The sequence below is a fragment of the Drosophila subobscura genome, chromosome E (assembly GCF_008121235.1).
Source record: "Drosophila subobscura isolate 14011-0131.10 chromosome E, UCBerk_Dsub_1.0, whole genome shotgun sequence".
NCBI lineage: Eukaryota > Metazoa > Arthropoda > Insecta > Diptera > Drosophilidae > Drosophila > Drosophila subobscura.
The window spans coordinates 13,405,392-13,430,791 of NC_048531.1; the positions used below are offsets into that span (position 1 = coordinate 13,405,392).

Sequence of the window (25,400 nt, forward strand, 5' to 3'; positions counted from 1 at the left end):
TCTTATATTGGAGGTGCTTGGCTTTGCCTGAAATCAGCTTGCGAACATTCGACAACTTGGGCAGCTTGGGTGGCAAGAGCATTTTCATCAGAGTGGAGATAACAGCCTTCTTTGGCTTGTCAGCGCGCAACAAGTCCATCAAGACCTTCCGCACCTCCATGACCTGGCGAACCTTCTGGGCTGCAGTCAGTGCCTTGACATCCCCTTTGTTAAGGTGGCAAACGCACCAACAGCCGCTCTTTGCCAACTGGCATTTTGCGTGCATTTCCTTGGCCTCCGATAGGATCCACCGCATCATTTTCAATGAAAAAACTATTTTAATCTGCTGTGGCATCTGGGAGGTGGCCTCTTCTGTTGGTTGAGCATCCACAACGAGAGGTTTTGTGTCGAAATCGATAATCAATGTCTTGCGATCCTCCGCTGGATCATTGTCAGCATCTGCCTTGTGCTGCTTCACTTGCACCTCCTTGGACTGTAAATCGATTTGCAAGACTACAGTGCGTTTCGAAAGAGTCTTGTTGGAAGTATCCTCTGGCTTTGTGCCTTGGTCTGCTGTGAGCTGGGGATCCTCGTTATCTTCCTTGTCTTGCGTCTTCTTGGACGGCACGACAACTGCTATTTTCTTTGGAGAAGTGGCTGACAACTCGTCCGCCGAATTCATTTTACTGAAAGCCGAGGGGCAAACTTTTTAAATGAATATAAGTATTTGCCGAATTAAATTTGAAATATTTAATCTATTTTATCAGATTTAAGCTATTACAAAATTTACTGTGTAATGTGAACTGTACGACACATTAAATACAACTGAGGAATGAGCAGGGTCCACAAAAACTTTTGCCTACTTGTTTGAAAGAAGAGTTTGAATTCAAATACATTATATTTATCGCACAAAATCATCGATATATTTGTATACTTCGAATACAAAGCATTCGTTGTATTTACGGTATATTGGCAAAATAATAAGGTATATTTTGGTAAATCTTTGAGGGTCTGAGGGTATATTTTAGCAATTCTTCCTCGGTCACACTCTTCACATCCAGCGCGTGTTGCTAAAAAAAATTTTGTAAAATTAAAAATTAACAAAATCTACGCAAAATGTCCAAGCGCCGCATTGAAGTCGGTGAGACCTACGTGAGCAAGTCCAAGAAGTGAGTACCCAAGTCAATTATTAACTGTTTGGCGTGCTTAAGTGTAGAAATCTTTGCGATATTAGCAGGGGTGCGGAGACGGCGTCGTCCACTTCGGCATCGGCAGCGACTGTGGCAGCGGCCGCCGGCACTGTTGCGCAGATCCTTGGCGGATTTGTGCCCAGCAAGCAGCCACCCACAACGAACGCCCTGACCGGAAAGACGTACTCGCAGCGTTTCCAGAATCTGTACAAGAAGCGCATCGCATTGCCGGTGTTCGAGTACCAGGCGGACTTTATGCGCCTGCTGAGCCAGCACCAGTGCATCGTGCTGGTGGGCGAGACAGGTTCGGGCAAGACCACCCAGATACCACAATGGTGCGTGGACTTTGCCGTATCCAAAGGCCGCAAGGGCGTTTCCTGCACGCAGCCACGTCGTGTGGCCGCCATGTCTGTGGCGCAGCGCGTGTCCGAGGAAATGGATGTGAATCTGGGCGAGGAGGTTGGCTACTCCATTCGTTTCGAGGACTGCTCTTCGGCCAAGACTCTGCTGAAGTACATGACGGACGGTATGCTGCTGCGCGAGGCCATGTCCGATCCCATGCTGGAGCAGTACCAGGTGATCCTGCTGGACGAGGCTCACGAGCGCACACTCGCCACGGACATCCTGATGGGTGTGCTCAAGGAGGTCATTCGGCAGCGCAACGACCTCAAGCTGATTGTCATGTCAGCCACCCTCGATGCTGGCAAGTTTCAGCAGTACTTTGACAATGCTCCCCTCATGAATGTGCCCGGCCGCACGCATCCCGTGGAGATTTTCTACACGCCAGAGCCGGAGAGAGACTACCTGGAGGCGGCCATACGCACAGTCATTCAGATACACATGTGCGAGGAGATCGAGGGTAAGTTGAAACCGCCTGAAAGGCAAGCCCTCACTGAATCTGACACTCCATTCCCCTCCCCCTCGCCAGGTGACATTCTCATGTTTCTCACGGGCCAAGAGGAGATCGAAGAGGCGTGCAAGCGCATCAAGCGTGAAATTGACAATCTGGGCTCGGACATTGGCGAGCTTAAGTGCATTCCTTTGTACTCCACGCTGCCGCCGAATCTGCAGCAGCGCATCTTCGAGGCAGCTCCACCGCCGAATGCCAACGGAGCCATTGGCCGCAAGGTGGTGGTGTCCACCAACATTGCCGAGACTTCGCTGACCATCGATGGTGTGGTGTTTGTGATTGATCCGGGCTTTGCCAAGCAGAAGGTCTACAATCCACGCATTCGTGTCGAGAGTTTGCTGGTGTCGCCCATTTCCAAGGCATCGGCACAGCAGCGGGCAGGTCGTGCCGGTCGTACCCGGCCGGGCAAATGCTTCCGCCTGTACACGGAGAAGGCGTTCAAGAACGAGATGCAGGACAACACCTATCCCGAGATTCTCAGATCTAATTTGGGTAACTAGCGGGAAGGGGAAACCTTTGGCTCTTGCTTAATTGTGCTCCTTCCTCTCGCTCTCAGGCACTGTGGTGCTGCAGCTCAAAAAGCTGGGCATCGATGACTTGGTGCACTTTGACTTTATGGATCCCCCGGCACCGGAGACGCTGATGCGTGCCCTGGAGCTGCTCAACTATCTGGCCGCCCTGGACGATGATGGCAACCTCACGGACTTGGGCGCCGTCATGTCCGAGTTCCCGCTGGATCCGCAGCTAGCAAAGATGCTGATTGCCAGCTGCCAGCACAACTGCTCCAACGAGATACTTTCCATAACGGCCATGCTGTCGGGTGAGAAAAACTAGCAAACAAATCCAACAAAATTCCGAGCTTAAGTTGAGGCGTGCCCCACCAGCCAAGAGGCACAAAGGGAAAGGTTTAGCTGTAGCTTCAGGGTGTGGGTTGATCCTTTGAAATTGAAAGTTGCAGCAGGCTAGCGGGGCTCTCCTTTTCGTTTGTCAATCTTAAACGGACGACCCAGACGCTACGTGGACGCTTTTAAGTATTTTGTTAAGCAACAAAAAAAGTGCAAAGAAAAAAGTTTCTTCAATTTATTTGTTCTTTGCATTCAACACGAAAAGTAAAGTTGCACGTGCGTTGCCCCATGCCCCACCAGTGGCCATCATTCGAAATGGAATGATGAACGAGCGGCGGCAGGGCCTTGCCTTAATTTATTGTTTCCCCCCTGCGCCACGCACTTGCAACTCACAAATGCAATCAATTTTTGAATCACAAGCCTCGAGATTGCGTAGCTGACACACAGTAAGCAGTAATCGAATCGAATCGAATCGAATCTATTTGTTAATATAAAAAATATACAAAAATAAGAAACAATGTTCTAAACATGTGCTTAATCGACCAACTGCCAAAACAAACGCCAAACGACCAAAGTGCCACAATGCTTCGTGCGTCCCAATGAGGCCAAGAAGGCGGCCGACGAGGCCAAGATGCGATTCGCACACATCGATGGAGACCATTTGACGTTGCTGAATGTCTATCATGCCTTCAAGCAGAGTAAGTAGAGGAATTGCTTTCTATCTGTCTGTTAGCTTATTGCCCATCTGTTCTTGCAGGCAGTGAGGATCCCAACTGGTGCTATGAGAACTTCATCAACTTCCGCTCGCTTAAGAGCGCGGACAATGTGCGCCAGCAGCTGGCTAGGATTATGGATCGCTTCAACTTGCGGCGCACCAGCACGGAGTTCACCTCCAAGGACTACTATGTAAACATACGCAAGGCCCTCGTGCAGGGCTTCTTCATGCAGGTGGCCCATCTGGAGCGCACTGGCCACTATCTGACCATCAAGGACAACCAGAATGTGCAGCTGCATCCATCGACGTGTCTGGACCACAAGCCCGATTGGGTCATTTACAATGAGTTTGTGCTAACCACCAAGAACTATATACGCACGGTGACAGATGTGAAGCGTGAGTAGCTCAAATGAACCTTTGGTTAGCCCCTGCTGATCTCCAATTTCCTTGCATTTCCAGCTGAATGGCTCATCAGCCTGGCGCCGCAATACTACGACCTGAACAACTTCCCTCAATGCGAGGCGAAGCGTCAGCTGGAGTTGCTGCAGCAGCGCATGGAAACCAAGCAGTACCAAAAGGGATTCTAAGGTTGTCCGCGCTGCCCTCTAGTAGTAAGCAAATTTATGCAGGAGTTATTTGGCTATGGTGTGTGTAGCCCTGTGGTGTTAATTGTTTGAAAACTGCTGCGGAATGAAGTAATCCGTTTGCTTTTATTTGTTTGATCAACTTCAACTTAGGCACACCTTTCGCATTAATCATTTAACCAGCAGCAGCAACAGCAGCAGCAGCAGCAGCAGCAGCAGATATCCAGCAGATACCAACTCCGTTTAGTGAATAGTGTTAATAAAAAGAAGCAAACATTTTTATATCTAATTGTGGCCTGTGCGACCGCTGCGCCTATCCATTTGTCTTCTGGAACTGTATGAGTATGACCAAATAGGTGGCTATGGCTGAAGCGAACTGCAAGCAGAGGAGGATACAAAAGAGCTACAGCGAGGACTTCTTCCACTTACCGATGTCAGAATGTTGCGATTGACGCGGCACAAACCAGAGGCGGAGAAATCCGAGTCGACCACGAGCAGCTGCTGCCAGAACTTCTTCACCGCCTCGGCCAGTATGGGCTCGTGCACCTTACGCTCGATTTCGCACACAATTTGAATGGTTTTACGCGACTCGCGGGCTGCCAGGTGGCACGGCTCCACCACCATGAGCAGGCGAAATGAGTGCAGCAATATCCAGAGCGCCTGCACCCACATGTAAGCGTCGTCCCGCTTGCTGAGCAGCTCCAGAAACAGAAAGTAGGCGGTGGCCACCAAATGCAGCAGACAGGAGACGAGAATAAACAGCACGGCGATGCCAAAGGAGCTGCGAAATGAAACGAATTGAAGGAGGGACACTACACGGTTGGGACTGACTACAAACTTGGACAAGAGCAGCACACATTTGGTCAGCGAATCGTGATTGTCGGCCATGGTTTGGATGAGCAGACTCTTGTTCTTGGCTGCAAAAGAGAGAGAAGCAGTTAAGGGCAAGGCCACACGCGGCATGGAGTCTTGTTCGTGTCACCTGCAGACTCATTTGGCAGCATTTCGCTGCTCAGTTTGGTCAGACTCGAGTGCAGGGCGGTGGGTGTCATCGTTGCATTTGTGCTCACAGTCTTCACGGTGCTCATCTTGCGCAGCTTCAGCGCGTCGTTGCACTCCTTTGGCTCTGTGGAGGGAGGAAACAATACTTGCTTGAATCATAGGATTATGCGCGTCACTTACCGCCCAGAAAGCTGCTGCTGAGCATCTGATTGAGTCGTCTAAAGCGTCTGCCCAGCCCGTAGGCGGTGTTGGCAAAGTTAAGGTGCAGTCCGGTGAGTATAAAGTAGAGGCAATAAAAGGGTATATACCAGTGCACATTGAGCTCTAGATAACAGAGGGGAAGAGTGAGCCACAGATCAGATTGAGATTGAGAGCCAGCCTGCCTACCCGTATCCGAATCAGATATGTTCATCTCCTCAGCTTTGTGCATCCAAGTGCCCACATCCAGGCCGAGCAGCGCAGATATTGTGAGCAGAGAAACGCCGGCCATGCCCAAGGCGCGCCAGCGATCCCTCCTCGAGTGGGTGCAGGCATTCAGAGTATTGTCAATCTGCAAGAGTGGCAGAAGGACAGGAAAGTCGTGTTTGAGGGTTCTCAAGGGGTTGGCGCTGAGAGATTCTCACCCTGTATAAACGAGCATTTAGTTCAAGCGTTTCGCTCAGACTGAGCAGGCCACAGTAAACGCCCGATACAACGGCCAGCACAACGACAGACACATCCAGGGCCGTAACCACCTTTGACGTTGCCGACTTCATTCTAAAAGATGCACTTTTGATTTGTGTTTTGTGGTTTGTTTTCGATTTGCACATTTGCAGTTTGCAGTTTGTTGGTTAGAGGTGGCCAAAGGTGTGGATTAGATAGAGAAAAAGGAAGGAAGTAAGACAGGTACATTGATGGGACGCAGACACAGAGTTTAGTGTAGAAATTAATTAAGTAAAAAGAGAGCCAAAGACAGTGCCAGATACTTACCGCACGGGAATCTTTGCATTTGCATCAAAGAGTAATCCACGATAGGTGAGAAAAACTAGAGGAAAGGGAAGAGAACAGCTAGCTAATAGCCATTACACTCTCCACCCTCCACTGCTCACCCATTGCCACGGTCAAGGATGCCGAATAGATCGAGAAGAGCCAACTGCGACGAATCTCATACTGTCCCTTGGAGTTCTTACGCGTCGCATACGGCGCCAGTGCCAGCAGTTTGCTTATGTAGAAGATGCCAATGCTGGGCTCCGATATTTCCATCTTGGATCAAAGTAGAGAGTCAGACTTTCACGGCACAACTTCCCGTCGAGAACTGTTCGAGAATGGCCGCCAGCCATGGCTCTTAAATTGTAAAACGCTGTGCAAATACTGCGCGCTAATATTTGACTATTATTAGGGAATGGCCACAGCCATGGCCCCAACCCACTGCTGGCACATGCCAGACAGCAGACAGTGGCGAAAAAGGTAACACATTTGCTTATCAAAAGGTTCGGCGAGTCTGTCGGTTCTGTAAATAATAATTAGCGTGTGAAAATACCCAATAGGCAAGGACACAGGAGCCAATTATCTCCGCCACAGAATGTGTGCCTGTGCCTGTGCGCTGACAGCTACAGCTCAAGCTCAGGCTCTGTGTGCTGCTGAATGAAATACAATACGAACAATGGACACACTGGACAGCTGGACATGGGACACTCCCTAATTTATTTGTAACAATTTCTCCATTTAAAGGGTTGGGTTTAGGAACGCTACAGCCAGCAGCACATGAAAATTTCACAGGAGTTCAGTTTTGCATTTCCATTCCCGTTCTACTTCTGAACGGTGTAGGCATTGAAAATCTCAATCCAGTAGCCGTCGGGATCCTTGATGAACGCCAGTCCCTTCATGCGGCCATCGTCTGGCTTCTTGACAAACTCGACGCCCTGTTCCTGGAATCTACAGACACAGATTAGCAGTGTTTAAAGCTCTTTCGGGTTGACTGTTTACCGCTTGCAGGCAGCATAGACATCGGGCACCATCACGCCAATGTGTCCAAAGCCACGGGGGTCACTGTTGCCGTTGTGGTAGCCCTGCTCCAGGTCATTCTCAGTGCCCCAGTTGCTGTTAACGAGAGAAGCACAATGTACAGTCCCTGCCCCAAGCCATAAAGCTCAAGCGGAACACTCACTGGGTCAGCTCAATGGTTGCCTTGCGGCTCAACGCCCAGCTCCTGCGCTCCTTGGGGTCCTTTGGTATATCGTCGGCATTCTCATAGCTGTGGGAGAGAGATAAGCAGAGTAATTATGTTCCATATGCTGTGCCCTCCTCCCCACATAACCTACCCCATGAAATACAGGGAGAACATGGACTCGGGAAAGTCCAATTTCGCCAGCAACGTCATGCCAAGGACGCCCGTGTAGAAGGGCAGCGACTTGCGGGGATCCTTGATGCGGTACATGGTTTGTTGGAACAGGAAATCCTAGAGAAAATCGCAATGACGCGTGTTAATTGCGACCTTCCCACGACCGGCGCGGACCGGCTCGGCACTTTGCGGTTCTTTGCCACGGCTCACCTGTGTTCCCTCCTCCGGCTTCTTGCACAAGGCTTCCGCCTCAGCATTGCTTATGCCAGTGACATCGCCCATTTCGCTGTTCTTCAATTAATCTCACACCTGTTGTAAAATATATGTTGAAATGTGCGTATGCGTGTTATCATCAGTGTGACCGCGGATTTATCGATAAGACATACCGCACGTCCCTCAAAATATACCTTTTCATTTTCAAAATAGACCGAAAACTATTTTCCTTGATTTTGATGTTCCATTTAATATGACGAGCTAGTTAGAATTCTTAGCGCTAAAATTATAATTTTATACAATTAATCAATCAGTTGTCAACAAGATTGGCTAGTTTTCAAGACTTGCTTTTATTGGAATGTTTCCAAGCTAAGTTTAAAACTAAAAAGGGAAATCAACAAAAATAGCATACAACGTTGGGTGAGTGAGAAGCAATGTTAAGTCTTTGACAATTTGTAGCATGTGGCATTGGATACCCTATTTTCATTAATTAATATTAAAATTCCCTTCATTGCACAGAAATCTGATTTAGATTATTCAAGCGATCGCGAATCTTGCTATCGAAAAATACCAAAAAATCCATCGGACTTTAGCGGCACATTAAAATTTGCACAGGAAGCTCCAAAAGTCTGCGGCCCAAAACTCCCCTTCCCTCGAATAAGTAAAACCGACACGACCGACAAATCGTGCATCAATTTTATTTTGCTTGTTGACTGTTTAATTGTCGTTATTAAAACTAATTCAACTGAGAGTATTTGTTAGGTTCGGTATGTATGAATGAATGTATGTTTTTTTGTTGTATATAAAGTCGTGTACATGCATGTGTATGTATATAATATATGTATGTATTTATATGTATATGTATATATATTTTTGCTTACCAGTTAGACTAAGATACTCTCATTGTTTCATTGTGATCGTAGGCATTTTGTGGATTCGATTCTATAATTATTTCTAGTTTTCTTTGCATATGTATATATTGTGCTTATGATTATCTGAATCATTTTGTCATTTAGTTAGTTTTGTATTTGTAGTTATTGGTGATTTGCTTCTGCAGTCTGCCAGCGAGACGTGGAGAGGGGAGCTCCACCTACTACACTCACTACTATACAAGGCCTGATTACTATCATAATATAGCATGTACAAAAAATAATTCCTATCATCTCATGTCTCCCTCTCTCCAACTCTCCCGCTCATGTGGCTATCTTCCTCTTCTATTGGTCGTTTTTCCTGATGGATGGTACATTATAAATACAATTCATTATTGTGTTGGCAAATCAAATAGTGTTCATATACATATATTAGTAAGTGTGTGTCTGGACTTTTGGGCCACGGCACGCACGCTCACCCTCAACCCAATTGGAAGGATTTTTAAAGTATTACAATATACAATAAGTGCACCACAATAGTGCTCAATGTGTACCCATGGGTAGTTCTGATAGTTTACGGGGAGTGGCTGGTGGATAAGGGCAACAAAAAACAGTGGCTTACACGGTTCGGGCGTCTTTTTTCGTTTCACATTTATTTCATTTTTCATTGCTTTAAACTATTGCAAGCAAATAACAAAATCATAATAATAGCTATTACAAATTAATTAAAAAACTACAAATAAATTCAAATAAAACATGAGCTAAAAACACATACAGATGTATCTATGATGTCTTCATACCGCACAAAAATGGTTAACTAATAAAGATAGGATAAGATAAGGCGGAAATCAATTGAAAATAAACATATTTATAGGGGATTTGTCGCTTCCATAACAATGCCAGATTAACGCAAAATTAAATAATTATTTTTGTATGACTAAAATAGCTAAAATGAGCCAAACGAAAGGGGAACTCCACTTTTCAAATCCAATCTGCATGAAATTCTATTTTCGCTTTTGGTATCCAAATGGTTTTTAAGGCTTACATTAAAATGCGTAATTAATGGCAAAAATCCGCTGTGGTCATTTTTTCTGTTGTGTGTGTCGCTAACTTAACAATTAGGATTAAGATTTGCATTCGTTTTGCATTAGAAACTAAATAATTCTTGTAGTTTTCCCTTCGTTTGCTTGTTGCTGGTGTTGTTGAATATTGTTGGTGTACGAGTACTATACATATATGAGCTCTTTCTTATTTAGGACTACCAACCAAATTTCACATAACCTTTGTATTTGATTTTTCGTATTTTAAAATTAATTTACATTATGTATTGGCAAAGTAGTTTTTTGCGTTGTGTCGTATTGTGTTCGTATTGAGTGTGTTCTTCTTCCGCACATTTGGATGTTTAAGTATAAGGTTTAAAAATTAATTAATATGTATATGCATGCATGCTCGTGTATGAACTAAGAATTTATTTATAAAAAATTTCACTAGCAATTAAATTCTCCCCCGTCAATAATTACAGCTTAATTACACGCATATAGACAGAATATCAATAATTGTTGTTGTTGTTGTTGTTGTTTGTTATAGAAGGCAAATTGAATAGAAACTTAAATGCAGCTCAATCGTCATCGTCGGACGAATTGGAGGACAACTGCAGATCGTTTTGCAGCAAATCATTTGGAAATCCACCATTGGGCGCATATACGCCGGACATTTGTTGCTGTTGTTGTTGGTGTTGTTGCTGCTGCGGCTGCATCTGCGCCTGTTGATGGTGATGATTGTTGTAGGATGGTGATATGGAGCCCAAGCCCAGATTGGGCAGCTGATTCATGTGCTGCTGGGACTGCTGCTGTTGATGGCGTTGATGCTGTGGAGTTGGCTGTTGTATCTGCTGATGCTGCTGCGGCTGCTGTTGGTGTAGTTGTTGTTGTTGGTGCTGCTGTAGTTGTAGTTGCTCAGGTTGCCCTTTCATTGGACGATCATCCTCGGTGCTGTCATCAGAATCACTGCCGCTATCACTGTCGCTGGAATCCGAGTCGGAACTTGAGCTGGAGGCACTTAGAGCACCGCCAATTTGCTGCGAATTAAAAAACCACAAATTGAGTTACGTTGTAAGAATAAATTACACCTACACCCACCTGTTCGAGAGCGGCAGCCGCTTGTGCCACAGACTGTGAGGCCAAATCGTGTTCCCTGGATGAGTCCAAGTCCATGGGCATATTATTGCTATGGCCGTAAGATGTGGCACGCTGCTGCTGTTGCTGCTGCAGCTGCTGTGGAGAGTGCCGTTGTGGATGTTGCTGCTGATGTTGCTGTGGAGAGTGCCGCTGTTGGTGTTGTTGCTGCTGCTGTGGGGAGTGCCGCTGATGCTGCGGCTGTTGCGGAGAGTGCCGCTGATGCTGCTGTTGCTGTGGAGAGTGCCGTTGTGGCTGGTGCTGCTGCTGTGGATGCTGCTGTTGTGCGTAGTTATTTCCGCCATTGTAGCCCCCACGACCGTAGTTTGGCTGCTGCTGTTGCATGGGTGGACTGGATCGCTGTTGCATCTGCTGTCGCTTGCCATGCGCCTGCCGCTGCTTTGCCATGTGCGACGAGGACGCGCTCGAGCCACCATAGTGGTCGGGCTGCCCCGACGACGAGCCCGTTGAGGAGCCAGAGATATTCGCCTGGCCGCCGCCATTGTGCATAGCGGCCCTCAAGCCAAAGTCGTCGTCATCCGTTATCATCGGAATGCTGGGCAACGTCTGTTGGGCATTGTTTGCATCCCAACTGAAAGAATAATTCAAAACATTAGCTGGCTGCCTGCAGACTACCCAAGGAGAGGCACTTACGCTGGCGCAGACTGCGGACTGCGATGGGTGACCACTGGACGCGAAGGTGAGCTCTGCTGCATCGGAGAATTGCGTGGCTTGAAGTCAACTGAAAGGCAATGAAATTGCAAATTCAAATGAGTGTTTCCAATCGCACTGACTGCAATCGACTGCTACGTACTTATATTATTCCGACGACTGCCCGTTGAGACCTTTGTCTTGGTTGAGATCCGCATGGTGCTGTTCTCCAGTTTACCGCCAGGTCCGGGCTGCGGTCCTGGTGCCATTTGTGCCATGGCTGGCGGCACAGATCCGTTCGTGCCCACAACCTGGCCTTGATGGCCCATATTCATGGGCATATTCTGCGGCGGCAGCTGCACGGGCTTGTTGGTGACTTCACTTCTGCAAAGTGCATAAAATATTCGGTATAATTCGACGCTGACTGGGAATCATCACTCTCTTATCACTCACCTTGTCTTCTTCACTTGAATGTTATGGTTGAGCTTCTCAATTGTGATAGCACCCGTCTCCTTGTCGTAGATCATCAAGCACTCCTTCGCATACTCTCTCTGATTACCCTTATAAACTGTATGAGGCACACCGGAACTTTCTGCATTAGAAACATAACAAAAGAGTATTCCATAAGTGTTTGCTCGTACATAAACAGGTTCAACGAGAGTTCAGTTCAACTCCAACCGAAATGAATATGGAAATTTATGACTACAATTAATACCATGCTTTGGCGTTGTTTAAATAGGAGAAATGCAATACGTGAAATGCTTGCTTCAAGTCTCCGACAAGCTCTCACAGCAGACTCAAAGTTCAAGTATTGCCCAAGGCAAAACCATAATAATAAGCAAAATAATGAGCAACAAATTCAAAGCGCGGTGAGCCGAACCCGAACGAAATGCGAGTGCCAGTGCCCTCAGGGAACAGTTGAGCTCTATGCCCAATACAGCAATTCAATTGATAAATAAATGAACACACTCAAGTGGGTTGCCTCTTATGAGTACAAGCTGAAGGGGCGGCTTTTGCCACCTGAAAGAATATTGTATGCGATAATCCGCATAACATTCTTAGTACTCCCACACAGAAATTTCATTTATTTGTAAGTTTTTGCTTCACCGAAATCGTGCATAGTGGAGAAATTTGTTACACCATAATCTCGCTACGGATTGTAGTAATCTCATGCCTAATGGCCATGACCAATCGTCATCTCTAATGGGTTATTGGATTGGAAAAATCGAGACATTTTCCAACAGAATGTGGAATATGCCGGTGTTCTTGCTGGGTGAGTTGGATGGAACCCATGTAAACGATGGATCTGAGATACTAAAATATTATAAGGGTTGCTTGGAAGGACTAGTAGCCAAGGAAACGATAATTGCGACAATGAGTGCAAGCTATTGGAATACGAAAAGGCCCTGCCAAATGCTCTGGCCGTGTACGAGTACCAAAATAACATCATACCTCCCACATTTCCCACCGGTCCAGTTGACAGCAACTTAATCGCACCTAAATCGAGATTTAGCAACGCGAAAATTGCTGCGTGCAGAGTGGCAAACTTGATAAAACCGAACCAATCGGTGCCTAGTTGTGAGAAGGCTCCTCGCAGTGGGTGGCAACCGATAAAGTACGAAATTGATATATCGAAACGTGGACCCGATATCGATGACATGGATGACAATCCCATTCGAAGACTAAACCTACCCGATCTCAGAAGGGGAGATATGTTAACCATGTGCAGGGCCATGCGAGATACCCTTAAGAAAATTAGCAAGGCTGAAAGAGAGGAAAATCAGGAATACAAACAAATGGAGAGCCTGCTCGACGATGTCATCGCTGTGACTTTAGTTTCTAAGCAGAAAGGGCACAAAACCGATCCCGAAATGCTGGCCAATGCCCTCAATTCCATGTGCGGCAAATTGTGTGTAGGAAGTTTGTAAATATTAGGCAGTCATAAAATGTGTGAGATAGTTGGATTGTCTTTTTTAATCTGTTTAAAAATGCTCCACTTCTTGTCATTGTGGATTAGTGGAACTTACTTAAGGTCTTATTTTGGCATAGCTTAGAATGGGCGTTCCCTTTCAAATTAAACCATTTATCCATGGATGTTATACGAGTACAAAGTGCTTGACTAATCCACAACGCTATTGAAGCGACTGTACTGCAAAATTGCACTCATTTGCCAAGGCGATGCGGCTGTTAGCTGTGCTCTTTCTGGGTGAGTTGATCATTGCATCACAAAGCAGTGGCTTCCTACTTAATGCTTAAATACTCAAAGAGTTGCTTGCCACGTCAACGGTCTACGGACAGGACAATTGCGACAATGAGTGCAAGCTATTGGAATACCAAAAGGCCCTGCCGAATGCTCTGGCCGTGTACGAGTACCAAAATAACATCAAACCTCCCACATTTACCCCTGGTCCGGTCACCAGCAGCTTTGTTCCACCCAGATCGAGATTTGACAATGCAAGAACCGCAGCGTGTAGAGTGGCAACATTGATAAAACCGAATAAATCGGTGCCTGGTTGCAAGAAGCGGCAAAGGCAGCGGTTGTGGTTTGGCGTTTTTGGTAATCAACGACCACCAAGAGTATGGCCGAAGCGACATACGCCTAACACGATACCCCCGCCTAGCGGATATCGCGGTTCGACGATCTGGTATGGTGTTTTCGGTAATGAACCACCCCCACGTGTATATCCGGCAAGATATACGCGTTCGACGGAGCCGCCTAGGCCACCACCGCCACCTCCTCCTCGGCCTCCACCGCCACCTCCTCCTCGACCACCACCACCACCACCACCACCGCCTCGGCCGCCACCGCCACCGCCACCGCCACGACCACGCCCACCACCGCCACCGCCTAAGACAACTAAAAGGACTACAACAACGACAACAACAACTACAACAACAACGACAACAACACCTCGGCCGCCACCGCCAAGGCCAGCACCTCCACGCCCTCGGCAACCACCACCCACGCCACCTCCGACTACGACAGAGACGCAGTACCAAAAAGGTCAGTATATCTGGCGCCTTCGGCCCGATATCAAAAACATGGACAGCAATCCGATTCGAAGGCTAAATCTACCCGAAATCGGAAAGGAAGATCTGTTAACCCTGTGCAGGGCCATGCGCGATACCCTAAAGAAAATCCACAAGAGCGTTGAGGAAGACCAGGAATACAAACAGTTGGAGAACCTGCTCGACGATGTCGTCGCTGTGGCTTTAGTTTCCAACCCCAAAACGCGCAGGAGAATCGATCCTGAGCTGTTGGCCAATGCCCTCAATTCAATGTGCGGCAAATTGTGTGTGGGAAGTTTGTAAATATGTTCTGCAAGATCCCAATAGGAACAGAAACTCCTCTAAATTTTCAGTGTGCATATTAACATTGTGCGCATTCAGCTAAACAATAAACATTTTCGGTGCACATTAAAGCTCCCACCTGCTCTGCCAAGTGCCAAGTTTAACTTTTCCTGTCTGGAAATGTTCTCCAACTCGGAATTGTGGAACAGAATAGACCTTTTCCAAGTTCTAATCTTGACACAGCTTTGAATGGGTGTATCCTTCGATACACGATCCTTACTTGACTAATCCAAAACTCTTTTTAAGCGGCTAATTTCCACATATTTTCTGGGTGCGTTGGACAAACCAGAAAACTCCACAGCGTGTCAGAAGAACTGCTTCCGCTTGCGAAAAACAGACACAGAAATTGACATAAATAAATAATTTATAGCGAGAATGGCGATGGCATTGGGGGTGTGAGAGAGAGAAGGAAGAGTGGGAGCGCTGCAATGCCAGTAGTTCGCTTTCTTTCTTTCTTTTCTTTCTTTTGCTACTTTGCTTCGGCCGTCAGCTGAGCCAAGGTGAATTTACTTACAAGGTGACGTCTTTACCACAGGGCAATCTCTCTGTCCTCCCCACAGCGCACAACGTCAACTTCTAACTAAATTCAAATTGGCTGTTAATAATGCCTTAAGCTTTTAATCAGGCAACACAAATGTACCATGAAATCAAAGACCAGAACTGTGCGAGAATTAAATCCTCATAGACTGTGGCCAATAGTCAGTCTGCAGTGCAAGATCAAAGGTGTCCAAGTGTTATTTGAAATGCGGAATTTCCTCATTTTTACTGGTGAGTTTCCGGTTGCTGATCAAACAATTTCATAAAATAAATCGCCTTTTCCCTAAGCTCTACTTGATGTGCTGCAACTGCAATGTATGGCATTTTCCTTCTCTAATCTGCACGCTCTGTTCGATAAATTGATTGAAGAAGGAACTCGGGTACTTCAATCGAGTCCCGAGACCACGCCGGAGGCGAAGAACGAAATCGTTATGCTGGATATTTTACTCCAGCTGTGTCAGATAGAGCAAAATAATAGAAAAAAAGAAGTGGCACACAACACAAACATCAACAACAACATTAATAACATAAACAACGTAATTGAAAGCCCAAAACTCCAACAGCCACCCGTTACCATTATTATAATGAACAAGAATCAGCGGTTGATTCCCCCATACAAGAGAAGAGGAAAAGTTCATGTTCTAAGGAGAAAATATAGATGGCAGCGGGAATATCGTTTTGTTATCGAGAACAATAACAACTCCTCAAATGTGTCAAAAATAATACGAAATTCGAGAGGAAAGCACGCACGTCGAGTTCAAAACCGAAGCAATCAACTCTCAGTGCGAACGAAAAATACAACTCTAGATTCTGATGTGAAAGAATGTATTCGTGTGAAAGTCAAGGAACTGGAAAAAAGATAGTCCACGGCACCCTCATACAACACATTATGCAAATACAATTTCATTCAAATCAGCAACTTTGAACATTATTTCTAGGCATTCCTTTCGAGATCAGTTTCTCACTAATCGTAGCAAATATTCGGTGAGCCTCTCCCCTGGTTAAAGAAAGGAGATGCCGTCACGGCTCTTGATAAAATGGAATTTCATGGCTATGTTATACAATGCGCTTGACAAATCTTCGTCTCTTTATAAGTGACTGTACTCCCACGACCCCACAATTTATATTTTATCCAGCACGATGCGAGTGCTGCCCGTGTATTTTCTGGGTGAGTTTTATGGATCCCTACTGGATACCACATGGACGGCTTATCCTTATCCTTACCCTTATCCTTTAAGCGGTGCTCTTCTCGACAAAGATAAATGGACAGGAGTGTTGCGACCATGATTGCAAGTTACAGCAATACCAAACGGCTCTGGAAAATGCAGTGTACGTGTATCAAGCACAGAGAACCCAACCAGGCGTATTTCCAAGTACTTCGATTATAAACGGACGCACTTTTGGGCTTTTATGGGGACTAAAAACTCTAATATGCTTCGTGGGAAGGCTTTTTGGATATATATGTAAACGGCATCGTAGACTGCCACCGCCGCCGCCACCACCACAATGTCCACAAATTGAACCGCCTCTGTGTGTTTGTCAACCTCCACCTCCGCCATTTTGGCCTCCACCATATTGGCCTCCACATACTTGGCCTCCACCGACATGGCCACCACCAACTGGGCCTCCACATACTTGGCCTCCACCAGCTGGGCCTGGCCGTCTTCACCACCTGGGCCCCCACATACTTGGCCTCCACCAACATGGCCACCACCAACTGGGCCTCCACATACTTGGCCTCCACCAACATGGCCACCACCAACTGGGCCTCCACATACACCAAAACTTCCACCAGCTGGGCCGACTCCACCTTGGCCAACAACAAGATGGCCACCTCCATCAACACCCACTTCGCCTCCAAAAACTTCAACACCAACTTGGCCGACTCCACCTTGGTCAACAACAATATGGCCGCCTCCATCTGGGTCTACTTCGACACCAAAAACTTCAACAACAACGTGGCCGACTCCACCTTGGTCAACAACAAGGTGGCCGCCTCCACCTTGGTCAACAACCAGGTGGCCACCTCCATCTGGGCCGACTTCGACACCAAAAACTTCAACACCCATTTGGCCGTCTCCACCTTGGTCAACAACAAGATGGCCGCCTCCACCTTGGTCAACAACCAGGTGGCCACCTCCATCTGGGCCGACTTCGACACCAAAAACTTCAACAACAACGTGGCCGACTCCACCTTGGTCAACAACAAGGTGGCCGCCTCCACCTTGGTCAACAACAAGGTCTGGGCCGACTTCGACACCCAAAACTTCAACACCCACTTGGCCGACTCCACCTTGGTCAACACCCACATGGCCGACTCCACCTTGGTCAACAACAAGATGGCCGCCTCCATCTGGGCCGACTTCGACACCAAAAACTTCAACACCCATTTGGCCGTCTCCACCTTGGTCAACAACAAGATGGCCGCCTCCACCTTGGTCAACAACAAGATGGCCGCCTCCACCGTGGTCAACAGCAAGGTGGCCACCTCCATCTGGGCCGACTTCGACACCAAAAACTTCAACAACAACGTGGCCGACTCCACCTTGGTCAACAACAAGGTGGCCGCCTCCATCTGGGCCGACTTCGACACCAAAAACTTCAACACCCATTTGGCCGACTCCACCATGGTCAACAACAAGATGGCCACCTCCACCTTGGTCAACAACAAGGTGGCCACCTCCATCTGGGCCGACTTCGACACCAAAAACTTCAACACCCATTTGGCCGACTCCACCTTGGTCAACAACAAGATGGCCACCTCCATCTGGGCCGACTTCGACACCCACTTGGCCGACTCCACCTTGGTCAACACCCACATGGCCGACTCCACCTTGGTCAACAACAAGATGGCCGCCTCCATCTGGGCCGACTTCGACACCAAAAACTTCAACACCCATTTGGCCGACTCCACCTTGGTCAACAACAAGATGGCCGCCTCCATCTGGGCCGACTTCGACACCAAAAACAACAACAAGATGGCCGCCTCCACCGTGGTCAACAACAAGGTGGCCACCTCCATCTGGGCCGACTTCGACACCAAAACTTCAACAACAACGGCCGACTCCACCGACAACAACAAGATGGCTCCACCTTGGTCAACAACAAGGTGGCCACCTCCATCTGGGCCGACTTCGACACCAAAAACTTCAACACCCATTTGGCCGACTCCACTTTGGTCAACAACAAGATGGCCGCCTCCATCTGGGCCGACTTCGACACCAAAAACTTCAACACCCATTTGGCCGACTCCACCATGGTCAACAACAAGATGGCCGCCTCCATCTGTGTCGACTTCGACACCAAAAACTTCAACAACATGGTCAACGCCCACTATGCCACCTCCATCATGGTCAACAACATTTACTCCGCCGACTTGGTCAACTCCAACAGTGCAAACAACTTCACCTCAAACGTGGCCTACAAGTTCGCCAATTACAACAACACCCGAGGGGCCAACAACGCAACCACCGGGATGTATAACAACACCACCACCACCGGTGTGCATAACAACGCCACCAACGACGCAGTGTCATACACCACCGCCGGTGTGTATAACAACGCCACCAACTACGCAGTGTATAACACCACCGCCGGTGTGTATAACAGCGCAACCACCGGGATGTATAATAAGACCACCATCGGCGGAGCCGGGTATAACAATTAATATACCAAATATCGGAAAGGAAGAGCTACTAACCATGTTGGAAGCGTTGCGTGATATCATAAAAAATAGGCCATCCAACTCAACCAGAAATCTGGAAGACAAAGAGCTTGAGACCCAGCTCGATGCTATCGTCCCCAAGGCATTGAACGCTGGACATCAAAGGTCCAGAGTCGACCCTGACCGCTTGGCCCAGACACTCAACGCCAAGTGCGGCATATTTGGGTGTACAGTGAAGTGTCCCAATCAAAGGACCTGCAATCCTACAAAATGCATGATCACTGGCTGGTAACGTCAATAAATGCTGCAAGAATCGTTCAAGAGTGATTGGTCTGGTTCTTGTTTGTCTTTAATTTCCTCGTTTCTCTTTGTCACCTCATTCGAGTTCGAGTACAACTTGATCAGCTGTATCGCTGATACATTCACACCCACACCAAAAAGCAGATAAAGTCCAAGAAATAACGCTCGCATAAAAGCAACAAAATAGAGCATTTGATGGAATGAGTGCGCCGTTAGACGTGTTGCTCTTGTGTTTCCCTCTCCCCTCAGTGGATAAGCCAGCGCTGGGTTAATAAAGACAAGCGACACTTTTTCAAGGTGTTTACTTCACTTCCGTCTTGATTCTGGCAACCCAACTTACTGATGTAAGTCCAATTTCTCGCCCGCGTAGGCAGGGAATCTCTTTCATTTAGCCCTCAACAGCTCAGCACAAAACCAATAGCTAAATATTGCGAGAATAAATATTTTTGGCATTGCTTATCCAATTCCAATTGTCATGCTGCTCTCCCCATATAACATTCTAGTGTTGTGTGACAGATTTTAAGTCTCCCGAGGCACATTGCCACCACAGCAACGACCAAAATGAGGCTGTCGTTGCTGCTTTTCGGTAAGTGGCTGATAGTTATCGTTGATATGTGGATATTAAAATCCTAGTAGCTTTACTCTGCCTTCAGCTACCCATAAATACATTTGCAGTCATTTGGAAAGTTAACGAAATGTTCTCGAATTTCTTAAATAAGACCGGAACAAAACTAAAGAAGAGCAGCTCGGCGCTCTACAACATTGGCACACTTGTTGAGATTTATGCAGACGGTAAGCTGATGGAGCCAATCAATTTCAATTCGAGCAATGCAGGCTAAACGAATTAGCCCTTTCCCACAATCGATTAAGTAAATAAAACTTTATAATTTAGTACACGGCAGACAGCAAGTTACTTTCGGGCTCCAATGGAAAAAGTGGGAGATGGATTCAGACAATTTCAAACAAGGGAAACGGTGGCCTAAATGTATCAGCAAAAATGTAGCCCCCGTTGACCTTGAAATTTGTGAAAAATGCATTGAATGATTAGTAGATAAGCTCTTTAGTTACAGTATAATGCGATTCGTTAAAGAACAATCCATGTCGAATCGCGCACACAATATATATCGAAAATTCTCTCCGACTACATTCAGTTCAACGAAAACATAGGAAGCATGAAGCTGTACGTGAGAATACTTTATGGTATGTTAGGAACCGCTGATCTACTTTGACTTCTGGATTAAAAGTGTTGTCCCTAGGTGTCCTGTTGGCTGCGTACTTTCACAACGCAATCGCCACCACCGAGCCCAATGTGCTGCAGCTGAGGGATTTGTTAGAAAGGATCATGAAAAACGAGCAAGTCAACGCCCAAACGAAGGCTCAGCTGAGTAACGCTGTGCAGATCATTTCACAAGCCGAAAAGAGCCCCCAAATGGTGACACTGATAGAGGTCCTTGTGGAGCTCATGAAGCTCTGTTATCGTACGATCAGACCAAGTCTCCTAACACTGCCGCCGGGAGCCTTTTGCCCTCCACCAGTAGGAGCTTACTGTCAGGGAGGTCTCTACTGTCCTCCTGGAAACAGATGTCCGCAGCATCGACCGGTAGGACAGGGAGTTGATGGACCACGTCCCCTAACACTGCCGCCGGGAGCTTATTGCCCGAAACCTGCAGGAGCCTTCTGTCAGGGAGGTGTCTACTGTCTTCCAGGAAACAGATGTCCGCAGCATGGATCCGGAGTTGGTCATCAGGGCAGACCATACTTAACTCTCCCTCCGGGAGCTTTTTGCCCACCACCAATAGGAGCCTACTGCGCGGGAGGTTTATATTGTCCTCCAGGAAACACATGCCCACTGCAAGAATCGGCAGGAAACGGAGTCGATGGACCACGTCCCGTAACACTGCCACCGGGAGCTTATTGCCCGAAACCTGCAGGAGCTTTCTGTGAAAGCGGGATCTACTGTCTTCCAGGAAAAAGATGCCCGCAGCATGGACCTGGAGTACCTGGAGTTGGACGTCCAGGCGGACCATACTTAACTCTCCCGCCGGGAGCTTTTTGCCCACCACCAATAGGAGCCTACTGCGCGGGAGGTTTATACTGTCCGCCAGGAAACACATGCCCACTGCATGAACCGGGTGGACACGATGTTGATGGACCACGTCCCGTAACACTACCGCCGGGAGCTTATTGCCCGAAACCTGCAGGAGCCTACTGTCAGAGCGGAGCCTTCTGTCTTCCAGGAAACGTATGCCCTTATCCCGGAGTAAAACATCATCCCGCACTCACAAATCCTCCAGTAGGACTTTCTCCATCCAAAGAACCAACTAAATCCGTGGGACCTTCCATAGAAACCACTCCTTCTGTAGGACTTACTCCTCCCTTCCCCCCCAAAGAACCAACTCCTTCCATAGGACCTATTCTCTCCATAGAAACAACTCCTTCCGTAGGGCCAAGCCATCCCGGATCATCGAGTGATTCAGACAAAAACTACAACAAAAATGTGAATAACATTCTGGTTGAACTTTTAAAATTACATAAAGGTAACAGCACCAAACTCCAAAGAAGCCCCCGAAGTGGAAGGAGGAACGTTATCCGAGTGATCGAAAGGAAATTAGTGCCAATATACCAAAGCGAATGCGTTATGGGACAGATTGTGAGAGCAATGTTAACAGAAATATAAATGTCACTTTAGGTGTAGGTCCACTAGAATTTTTTTATTTTACAGCAGCAGCTGTGGCGAATGCACAGCGAATGAGCTTAAAATTCTGCATCCGGGAGCGAGAAATGAAACCGTTACTGCAGCGCTTTAATGTAAAAGCTTCGTGAGCCGAGCCACCCACACTTGACCAAATGCCAGGCAGTACGAATTCAACGCATCGTTGTCGCTGCCGAAACTCTTTGGCGACTCGTCGACCCGCAATCAACGAAGCGTTACCCAAGCCAAGACTCGGCCGCAATGAGTGTATCACCAACAGCAACAACAACAGCAACAACAACAGATGATCGACCGTCGACAACCTACAGACAGTGTCTGGCCACAAAGAGCATAGCATAAAATAATGCTCTGGGTACAACAACAACAACAACAAAAACTGAGAGAAAAACTTGAACGCTTGGCTGCATTTTGACTGGCTTGATGTAATTTGGTTTTCAGTCTTTTTCCTCCTCCTCCAGCTCTGGCTACCCTTTGCTGCTGGGCTTCGGGCAGGGGCTGGGGCTGGGGCTGCTGTCTTTTGTCTAAACAAAATAACACACAGGAGGGGCAACCCATTAATTTGTATCTATGAATGTAAGTGGCTCGTAAGTTGTGTGTGAGCTGCCGTGCGGAGTGAGCTCCTATCGCATAATGCGGCGAAATTATGTCATCAGTCAGACAGTGGAGCCCAAACCTAACCACAAGCCTGTTTGAAGTCTACGGAAATCCACACTTAGTCCATTTCATCCAACGATTTTCACTTGTGGTGTGGAAACCCACATTCAATTTACAAGCCAATGATCGAATGAAGCGATTATAGTCCACTTAAAAAAGTAGATATTACTGGGCTGAGTTATGTAGGTTAGGAAGCTGACACGAGGTCTGTGTACACATCAAAACTCTCTGTTATATTCCCCCTTTGCTTTGGAAGTCAATCGATAACTAACTACTCGAAGATATCTTGTCAGCGTCTCGTTTTTCTCGGTTCAATTTGCATGCGACTCGTTCTTCGTATTGCGTGTATTAAGTGCGTGTCAATAAATTACATCAGTGTCAAGTTTGCTTTGCTAATTGCAGCGAACTTAATCAGGGATTTGCCTAATCAACATCTCATTTACTCTAATTGAAATTGAATTGACTGCTGCACTCACCTGAATTTGGCACGATAACAGTAACTTGATTATTTGAGCCAACATCCACTGTCGCCATTCGGCTCGTATCCACACTCGCTGGCTTGAAGTCATCTGCAATGGCGTAGAGTACAGAGGGGAAGAAGTAGTGTAAGAAGCGATTCGACCTTTAATGCGTCCAATCTTACATTTGATTGTGTGAAATGCGGTGGAGGTGTTCTTCGGATTGAAGGTGGAGCCGAGTTTAAGCTCGCGCACCTCATCCCCGATGTTGAGGCGTTCGGCCAGCGTGTTCTTTTGTTTGGTCATCATCATCGTGTGGTTGTGCTGTTGCGGAGGCTGATGTGGCTGATAAGGCAGGTTTGTTGAGGTTTCTTGATTATTATTATTGTTGTAATTGGCACTGGTGTGGTTTGACTTTTGATAATTGTTGTTGTTGTTGCTGCTGCTATATTGATATGACTTCTCGCCAACATCTGTGGCTGTCGCTGTGACTGTGGCAGCTGCAACCCCTCCCGCCGCCAGCGCCGACGTCGCAGCAAAGCTACGCTCCTCGGCAGCGCCACCGCGTTGATAATTGTAGACGCCTTGTGTCCCAAAATTTACATCGCCACCGCCACTGTTGGTGTTGTTGTTGTTGCTGTTGTGGCTGCTCCCGGATTTGTGATAATTGCCACTGCCGTAATGTTGACTGGCAGCCGCCTTGGCCTTGAGACGCTGCAGTTTAGTACCCGTGGGCTTTGGAATCTTAGCGGCCGTATGTGTCGACGTGTATCTTTTTTTTTGGTAACGATGCAAAACTTTTCCACAGAAATCGCGAAAAAAGTGTTGCACGCCAAAAAAAAAAGAAGGCACGTTCTCCAAACAAAACAAAACAAAAATAATAATAAACAAAAAAAAAGGAAAGAACTTAGAAGAGTTTAAAGGTCCTCTCCTCCTTCCTCAGGGCGGTTTATGGGTTTTTGTGATAGTATTTAACATTGGATTTTCTCGTTGTCGTTGTATTATTATTTGGACAGCTCTCGTTTTGATTTGTTATAGCTTAGCATTTAGCATCACGTGATGTGCGTTTATCTCTGAAGAGAAGACAGAAGAAATATTTATTATTATTATTTCCCATATGTTTGCGAAACGCGCAGCACACACACACTCAAAGACACGCCAGATTGCAACGCTTTATAACACTGCATTTGCACCTGCTGCTTTGGTATACATATTGACACACATTTGAGAACTACGTAGCTATATATTACATATATACATATGATGTGCACTACTCTCCCACTGTTATTCACACATTTTACCAAACATATGTACAATATTATTTTTAGCGAGCATAAAGCACTTTCACACACGCTGTGACACACACACACAAACACACAGGCACGTGCCTCTCGACGCAGGGACGGACGGCAGCAAGAACTTGATTTCGGGTTGAATGCGCGTGAAATTATGCCCGTTTCTGCATTTCACATTCCATGTTTAATGTAAATTAGCACCCATATTTGTTGGAAAATACGAACGCGAACGCACACGCACACTGCCACATGTAATACGTAAGCAAAAAATTAAAAAGTGAGCGGCTGCAAATGGGTCGGTCGTCGAAGAGGGGGCGGGGCGGGGCTGGCTGTGGCAGAGTGGCAACACAAAACAAGTTTGAATAGCCGAAAAACAGCGAAGGTGAAATTTCCGAAAATCGAATTGAAACGTAGACGAAAAACGTAGACCTCGTCGTCTATATGTACGCGCTGCTGCATATGTATGAACGGCAGTGTGTGCGTAATGCTGCGTTTCCCTGTCGAAATGTCCATCACATCTTTTCCACTTTAAACTGTATCGCATTTAGGTGATTCCACTAAACTGCTTGTTGCTTTCACAATATTCCCTACAGCGACAGGCGTCTTTAATTTTGTATTTAAAAATATAATTGTTGAAGAATAATAAAAACCAACCGAAGACCAGTGTGACCGCCAGCGTGACCGTGGAATTATCGATAAGTACCGCAAAACCCTTGAAAGAATACCAAAATATACCTTCTTATTTTAAAAATATACCATAAATATAACGTAATTCTAAATCATTTTCCAATTTTTTATGTTCTATTTAATTTTACCAGCTAGTTAGAACTCTCAGAACTAAAACTGTAATTTTAACCGTTTGGTGAATCAATTTTCTACAAGCTGGCTTATTTGAGAAACGCCCATACACTAGACTGTTTATAAAACAAGGTTTACAAAAACAGGTCAATAGAAAAATATAAGCACCTGAACACTT

The 25,400-nt window shown here is 46.7% G+C and overlaps 8 protein-coding genes across 18 annotated transcripts in view; 5 read left to right on the top strand and 3 right to left on the bottom strand.

Annotated features, from left to right (window-relative positions):
- Nucleotides 1-995: 995 nt before the first annotated feature.
- Nucleotides 996-4,512, top strand: LOC117891921 (putative pre-mRNA-splicing factor ATP-dependent RNA helicase PRP1). Of its 2 annotated transcripts, none has more exons than XM_034797743.1 (7): nucleotides 996-1,148; nucleotides 1,214-2,028; nucleotides 2,098-2,571; nucleotides 2,636-2,899; nucleotides 3,500-3,622; nucleotides 3,682-4,035; nucleotides 4,099-4,512. In XM_034797743.1, the coding sequence occupies exons 1-7, from the start codon at nucleotides 1,096-1,098 to the stop codon at nucleotides 4,224-4,226; spliced, it is 2,211 nt and encodes a 736-aa protein (XP_034653634.1). In that variant the 5' UTR covers nucleotides 996-1,095; the 3' UTR covers nucleotides 4,227-4,512. The 2 variants fall into 2 exon arrangements, with proteins under 2 accessions (XP_034653634.1, XP_034653635.1); XM_034797744.1 differs by having other exon boundaries at nucleotides 1,008-1,148; nucleotides 1,217-2,028.
- On the bottom strand, nucleotides 4,488-6,770 carry LOC117891931 (gustatory receptor for sugar taste 43a). The gene is made up of 9 exons (XM_034797766.1): nucleotides 6,314-6,770; nucleotides 6,195-6,249; nucleotides 5,849-5,981; nucleotides 5,613-5,775; nucleotides 5,406-5,549; nucleotides 5,206-5,349; nucleotides 5,062-5,140; nucleotides 4,653-5,004; nucleotides 4,488-4,599 (listed from the first exon to the last, which is right to left on the bottom strand). Exons 1-9 carry the CDS (start codon nucleotides 6,465-6,467, stop codon nucleotides 4,537-4,539), a joined length of 1,287 nt encoding a protein of 428 aa, XP_034653657.1. The 5' UTR covers nucleotides 6,468-6,770; the 3' UTR covers nucleotides 4,488-4,536.
- A 111-nt stretch (nucleotides 6,771-6,881) lies between these two features.
- Nucleotides 6,882-7,914, bottom strand: LOC117891928 (lactoylglutathione lyase). The gene is made up of 5 exons (XM_034797762.1): nucleotides 7,756-7,914; nucleotides 7,526-7,662; nucleotides 7,372-7,458; nucleotides 7,191-7,304; nucleotides 6,882-7,139 (listed from the first exon to the last, which is right to left on the bottom strand). Exons 1-5 carry the CDS (start codon nucleotides 7,825-7,827, stop codon nucleotides 7,013-7,015), a joined length of 537 nt encoding a protein of 178 aa, XP_034653653.1. The 5' UTR covers nucleotides 7,828-7,914; the 3' UTR covers nucleotides 6,882-7,012.
- A 2,272-nt stretch (nucleotides 7,915-10,186) lies between these two features.
- On the bottom strand, nucleotides 10,187-25,142 carry LOC117891922 (ell-associated factor Eaf). 3 transcript variants are annotated; one of them, XM_034797746.1, is made up of 8 exons: nucleotides 25,079-25,142; nucleotides 23,315-24,202; nucleotides 23,148-23,240; nucleotides 11,906-12,044; nucleotides 11,616-11,836; nucleotides 11,456-11,543; nucleotides 10,766-11,393; nucleotides 10,187-10,704 (listed from the first exon to the last, which is right to left on the bottom strand). In XM_034797746.1, exons 2-8 carry the CDS (start codon nucleotides 23,439-23,441, stop codon nucleotides 10,246-10,248), a joined length of 1,755 nt encoding a protein of 584 aa, XP_034653637.1. In that variant the 5' UTR covers nucleotides 23,442-24,202; nucleotides 25,079-25,142; the 3' UTR covers nucleotides 10,187-10,245. The 3 variants fall into 3 exon arrangements, with proteins under 3 accessions (XP_034653637.1, XP_034653638.1, XP_034653639.1); XM_034797747.1 differs by lacking the exon at nucleotides 25,079-25,142 and having other exon boundaries at nucleotides 10,766-10,894; nucleotides 10,937-11,393; nucleotides 23,315-24,064; XM_034797748.1 differs by lacking the exon at nucleotides 25,079-25,142 and having other exon boundaries at nucleotides 10,187-10,373; nucleotides 10,593-10,704; nucleotides 23,315-24,064.
- LOC117891926 (extensin) lies at nucleotides 13,565-14,874 on the top strand. Its single transcript, XM_034797758.1, has 2 exons — nucleotides 13,565-13,658; nucleotides 13,719-14,874. Exons 1-2 carry the CDS (start codon nucleotides 13,631-13,633, stop codon nucleotides 14,762-14,764), a joined length of 1,074 nt encoding a protein of 357 aa, XP_034653649.1. The 5' UTR covers nucleotides 13,565-13,630; the 3' UTR covers nucleotides 14,765-14,874.
- LOC117891923 (probable serine/threonine-protein kinase clkA) lies at nucleotides 16,444-19,142 on the top strand. Of its 7 annotated transcripts, none has more exons than XM_034797749.1 (6): nucleotides 16,445-16,508; nucleotides 16,579-17,328; nucleotides 17,359-17,538; nucleotides 17,638-17,889; nucleotides 18,148-18,177; nucleotides 18,438-19,142. In XM_034797749.1, the coding sequence occupies exons 2-6, from the start codon at nucleotides 17,044-17,046 to the stop codon at nucleotides 19,005-19,007; spliced, it is 1,317 nt and encodes a 438-aa protein (XP_034653640.1). In that variant the 5' UTR covers nucleotides 16,445-16,508; nucleotides 16,579-17,043; the 3' UTR covers nucleotides 19,008-19,142. The 7 variants fall into 7 exon arrangements, with proteins under 7 accessions (XP_034653642.1, XP_034653643.1, XP_034653644.1 ...); XM_034797750.1 differs by having other exon boundaries at nucleotides 16,579-17,298; nucleotides 17,329-17,538; XM_034797751.1 differs by lacking the exon at nucleotides 17,638-17,889 and having other exon boundaries at nucleotides 16,444-16,508; nucleotides 17,359-17,550; nucleotides 18,094-18,177.
- Nucleotides 20,207-25,400, top strand: part of LOC117891925 (protein sine oculis) — a 28,201-nt gene continuing 23,007 nt past the window's right edge. The window contains exon 1 of the mRNA XM_034797757.1: nucleotides 20,207-20,213. The gene's annotated coding sequence lies outside the window, so the exon portion shown is untranslated. The remainder of the gene's footprint in view (nucleotides 20,214-25,400) is intronic.
- LOC117891927 (collagen alpha-1(VIII) chain-like) lies at nucleotides 20,445-21,998 on the top strand. 2 transcript variants are annotated; one of them, XM_034797761.1, is made up of 3 exons: nucleotides 20,466-20,504; nucleotides 20,561-21,326; nucleotides 21,428-21,998. In XM_034797761.1, the coding sequence occupies exons 1-3, from the start codon at nucleotides 20,477-20,479 to the stop codon at nucleotides 21,429-21,431; spliced, it is 798 nt and encodes a 265-aa protein (XP_034653652.1). In that variant the 5' UTR covers nucleotides 20,466-20,476; the 3' UTR covers nucleotides 21,432-21,998. The 2 variants fall into 2 exon arrangements, with proteins under 2 accessions (XP_034653651.1, XP_034653652.1); XM_034797760.1 differs by having other exon boundaries at nucleotides 20,445-20,504; nucleotides 20,561-21,998.

Coding starts and splice junctions, on each gene's coding strand:
- LOC117891926 (XM_034797758.1), top strand. CDS start 13,631: ATGCGGCTGTTAGCTGTGCTCTTTCTGG. Junction 13,659..13,718: donor GTTAGCTGTGCTCTTTCTGG/GTGAGTTGATCA, acceptor AAATACTCAAAG/AGTTGCTTGCCACGTCAACG.
- LOC117891928 (XM_034797762.1), bottom strand. CDS start 7,827: ATGGGCGATGTCACTGGCATAAGCAATGCTGAGGCGGAAGCCTTGTGC. Junction 7,663..7,755: donor AGCCGGAGGAGGGAACACAG/GTGAGCCGTGGC, acceptor GATTTTCTCTAG/GATTTCCTGTTCCAACAAAC. Junction 7,459..7,525: donor TTCTCCCTGTATTTCATGGG/GTAGGTTATGTG, acceptor TCTCTCCCACAG/CTATGAGAATGCCGACGATA.
- LOC117891927 (XM_034797760.1), top strand. CDS start 20,477: ATGAAGCTGTACGTGAGAATACTTTATG. Junction 20,505..20,560: donor GTACGTGAGAATACTTTATG/GTATGTTAGGAA, acceptor TGTTGTCCCTAG/GTGTCCTGTTGGCTGCGTAC.
- LOC117891922 (XM_034797746.1), bottom strand. CDS start 23,441: ATGATGATGACCAAACAAAAGAACACGCTGGCCGAACGCCTCAACATC. Junction 11,544..11,615: donor CAGTCGTCGGAATAATATAA/GTACGTAGCAGT, acceptor ATTGCCTTTCAG/TTGACTTCAAGCCACGCAAT. Junction 11,394..11,455: donor AGTCCGCAGTCTGCGCCAGC/GTAAGTGCCTCT, acceptor TTATTCTTTCAG/TTGGGATGCAAACAATGCCC.
- LOC117891931 (XM_034797766.1), bottom strand. CDS start 6,467: ATGGAAATATCGGAGCCCAGCATTGGCATCTTCTACATAAGCAAACTG. Junction 6,250..6,313: donor ATCCTTGACCGTGGCAATGG/GTGAGCAGTGGA, acceptor CCTTTCCTCTAG/TTTTTCTCACCTATCGTGGA. Junction 5,005..5,061: donor TGTGTGCTGCTCTTGTCCAA/GTTTGTAGTCAG, acceptor TTCATTTCGCAG/CTCCTTTGGCATCGCCGTGC.
- LOC117891923 (XM_034797749.1), top strand. CDS start 17,044: ATGGCCACCACCAACTGGGCCTCCACATACTTGGCCTCCACCAACATG. Junction 17,329..17,358: donor CCACCTTGGTCAACAACAAG/GTGGCCGCCTCC, acceptor GTCAACAACCAG/GTGGCCACCTCCATCTGGGC. Junction 18,178..18,437: donor ACATGGCCGACTCCACCTTG/GTCAACAACAAG, acceptor GGCTCCACCTTG/GTCAACAACAAGGTGGCCAC.
- LOC117891921 (XM_034797743.1), top strand. CDS start 1,096: ATGTCCAAGCGCCGCATTGAAGTCGGTGAGACCTACGTGAGCAAGTCC. Junction 2,572..2,635: donor GATTCTCAGATCTAATTTGG/GTAACTAGCGGG, acceptor TCTCGCTCTCAG/GCACTGTGGTGCTGCAGCTC. Junction 4,036..4,098: donor CACGGTGACAGATGTGAAGC/GTGAGTAGCTCA, acceptor TTGCATTTCCAG/CTGAATGGCTCATCAGCCTG.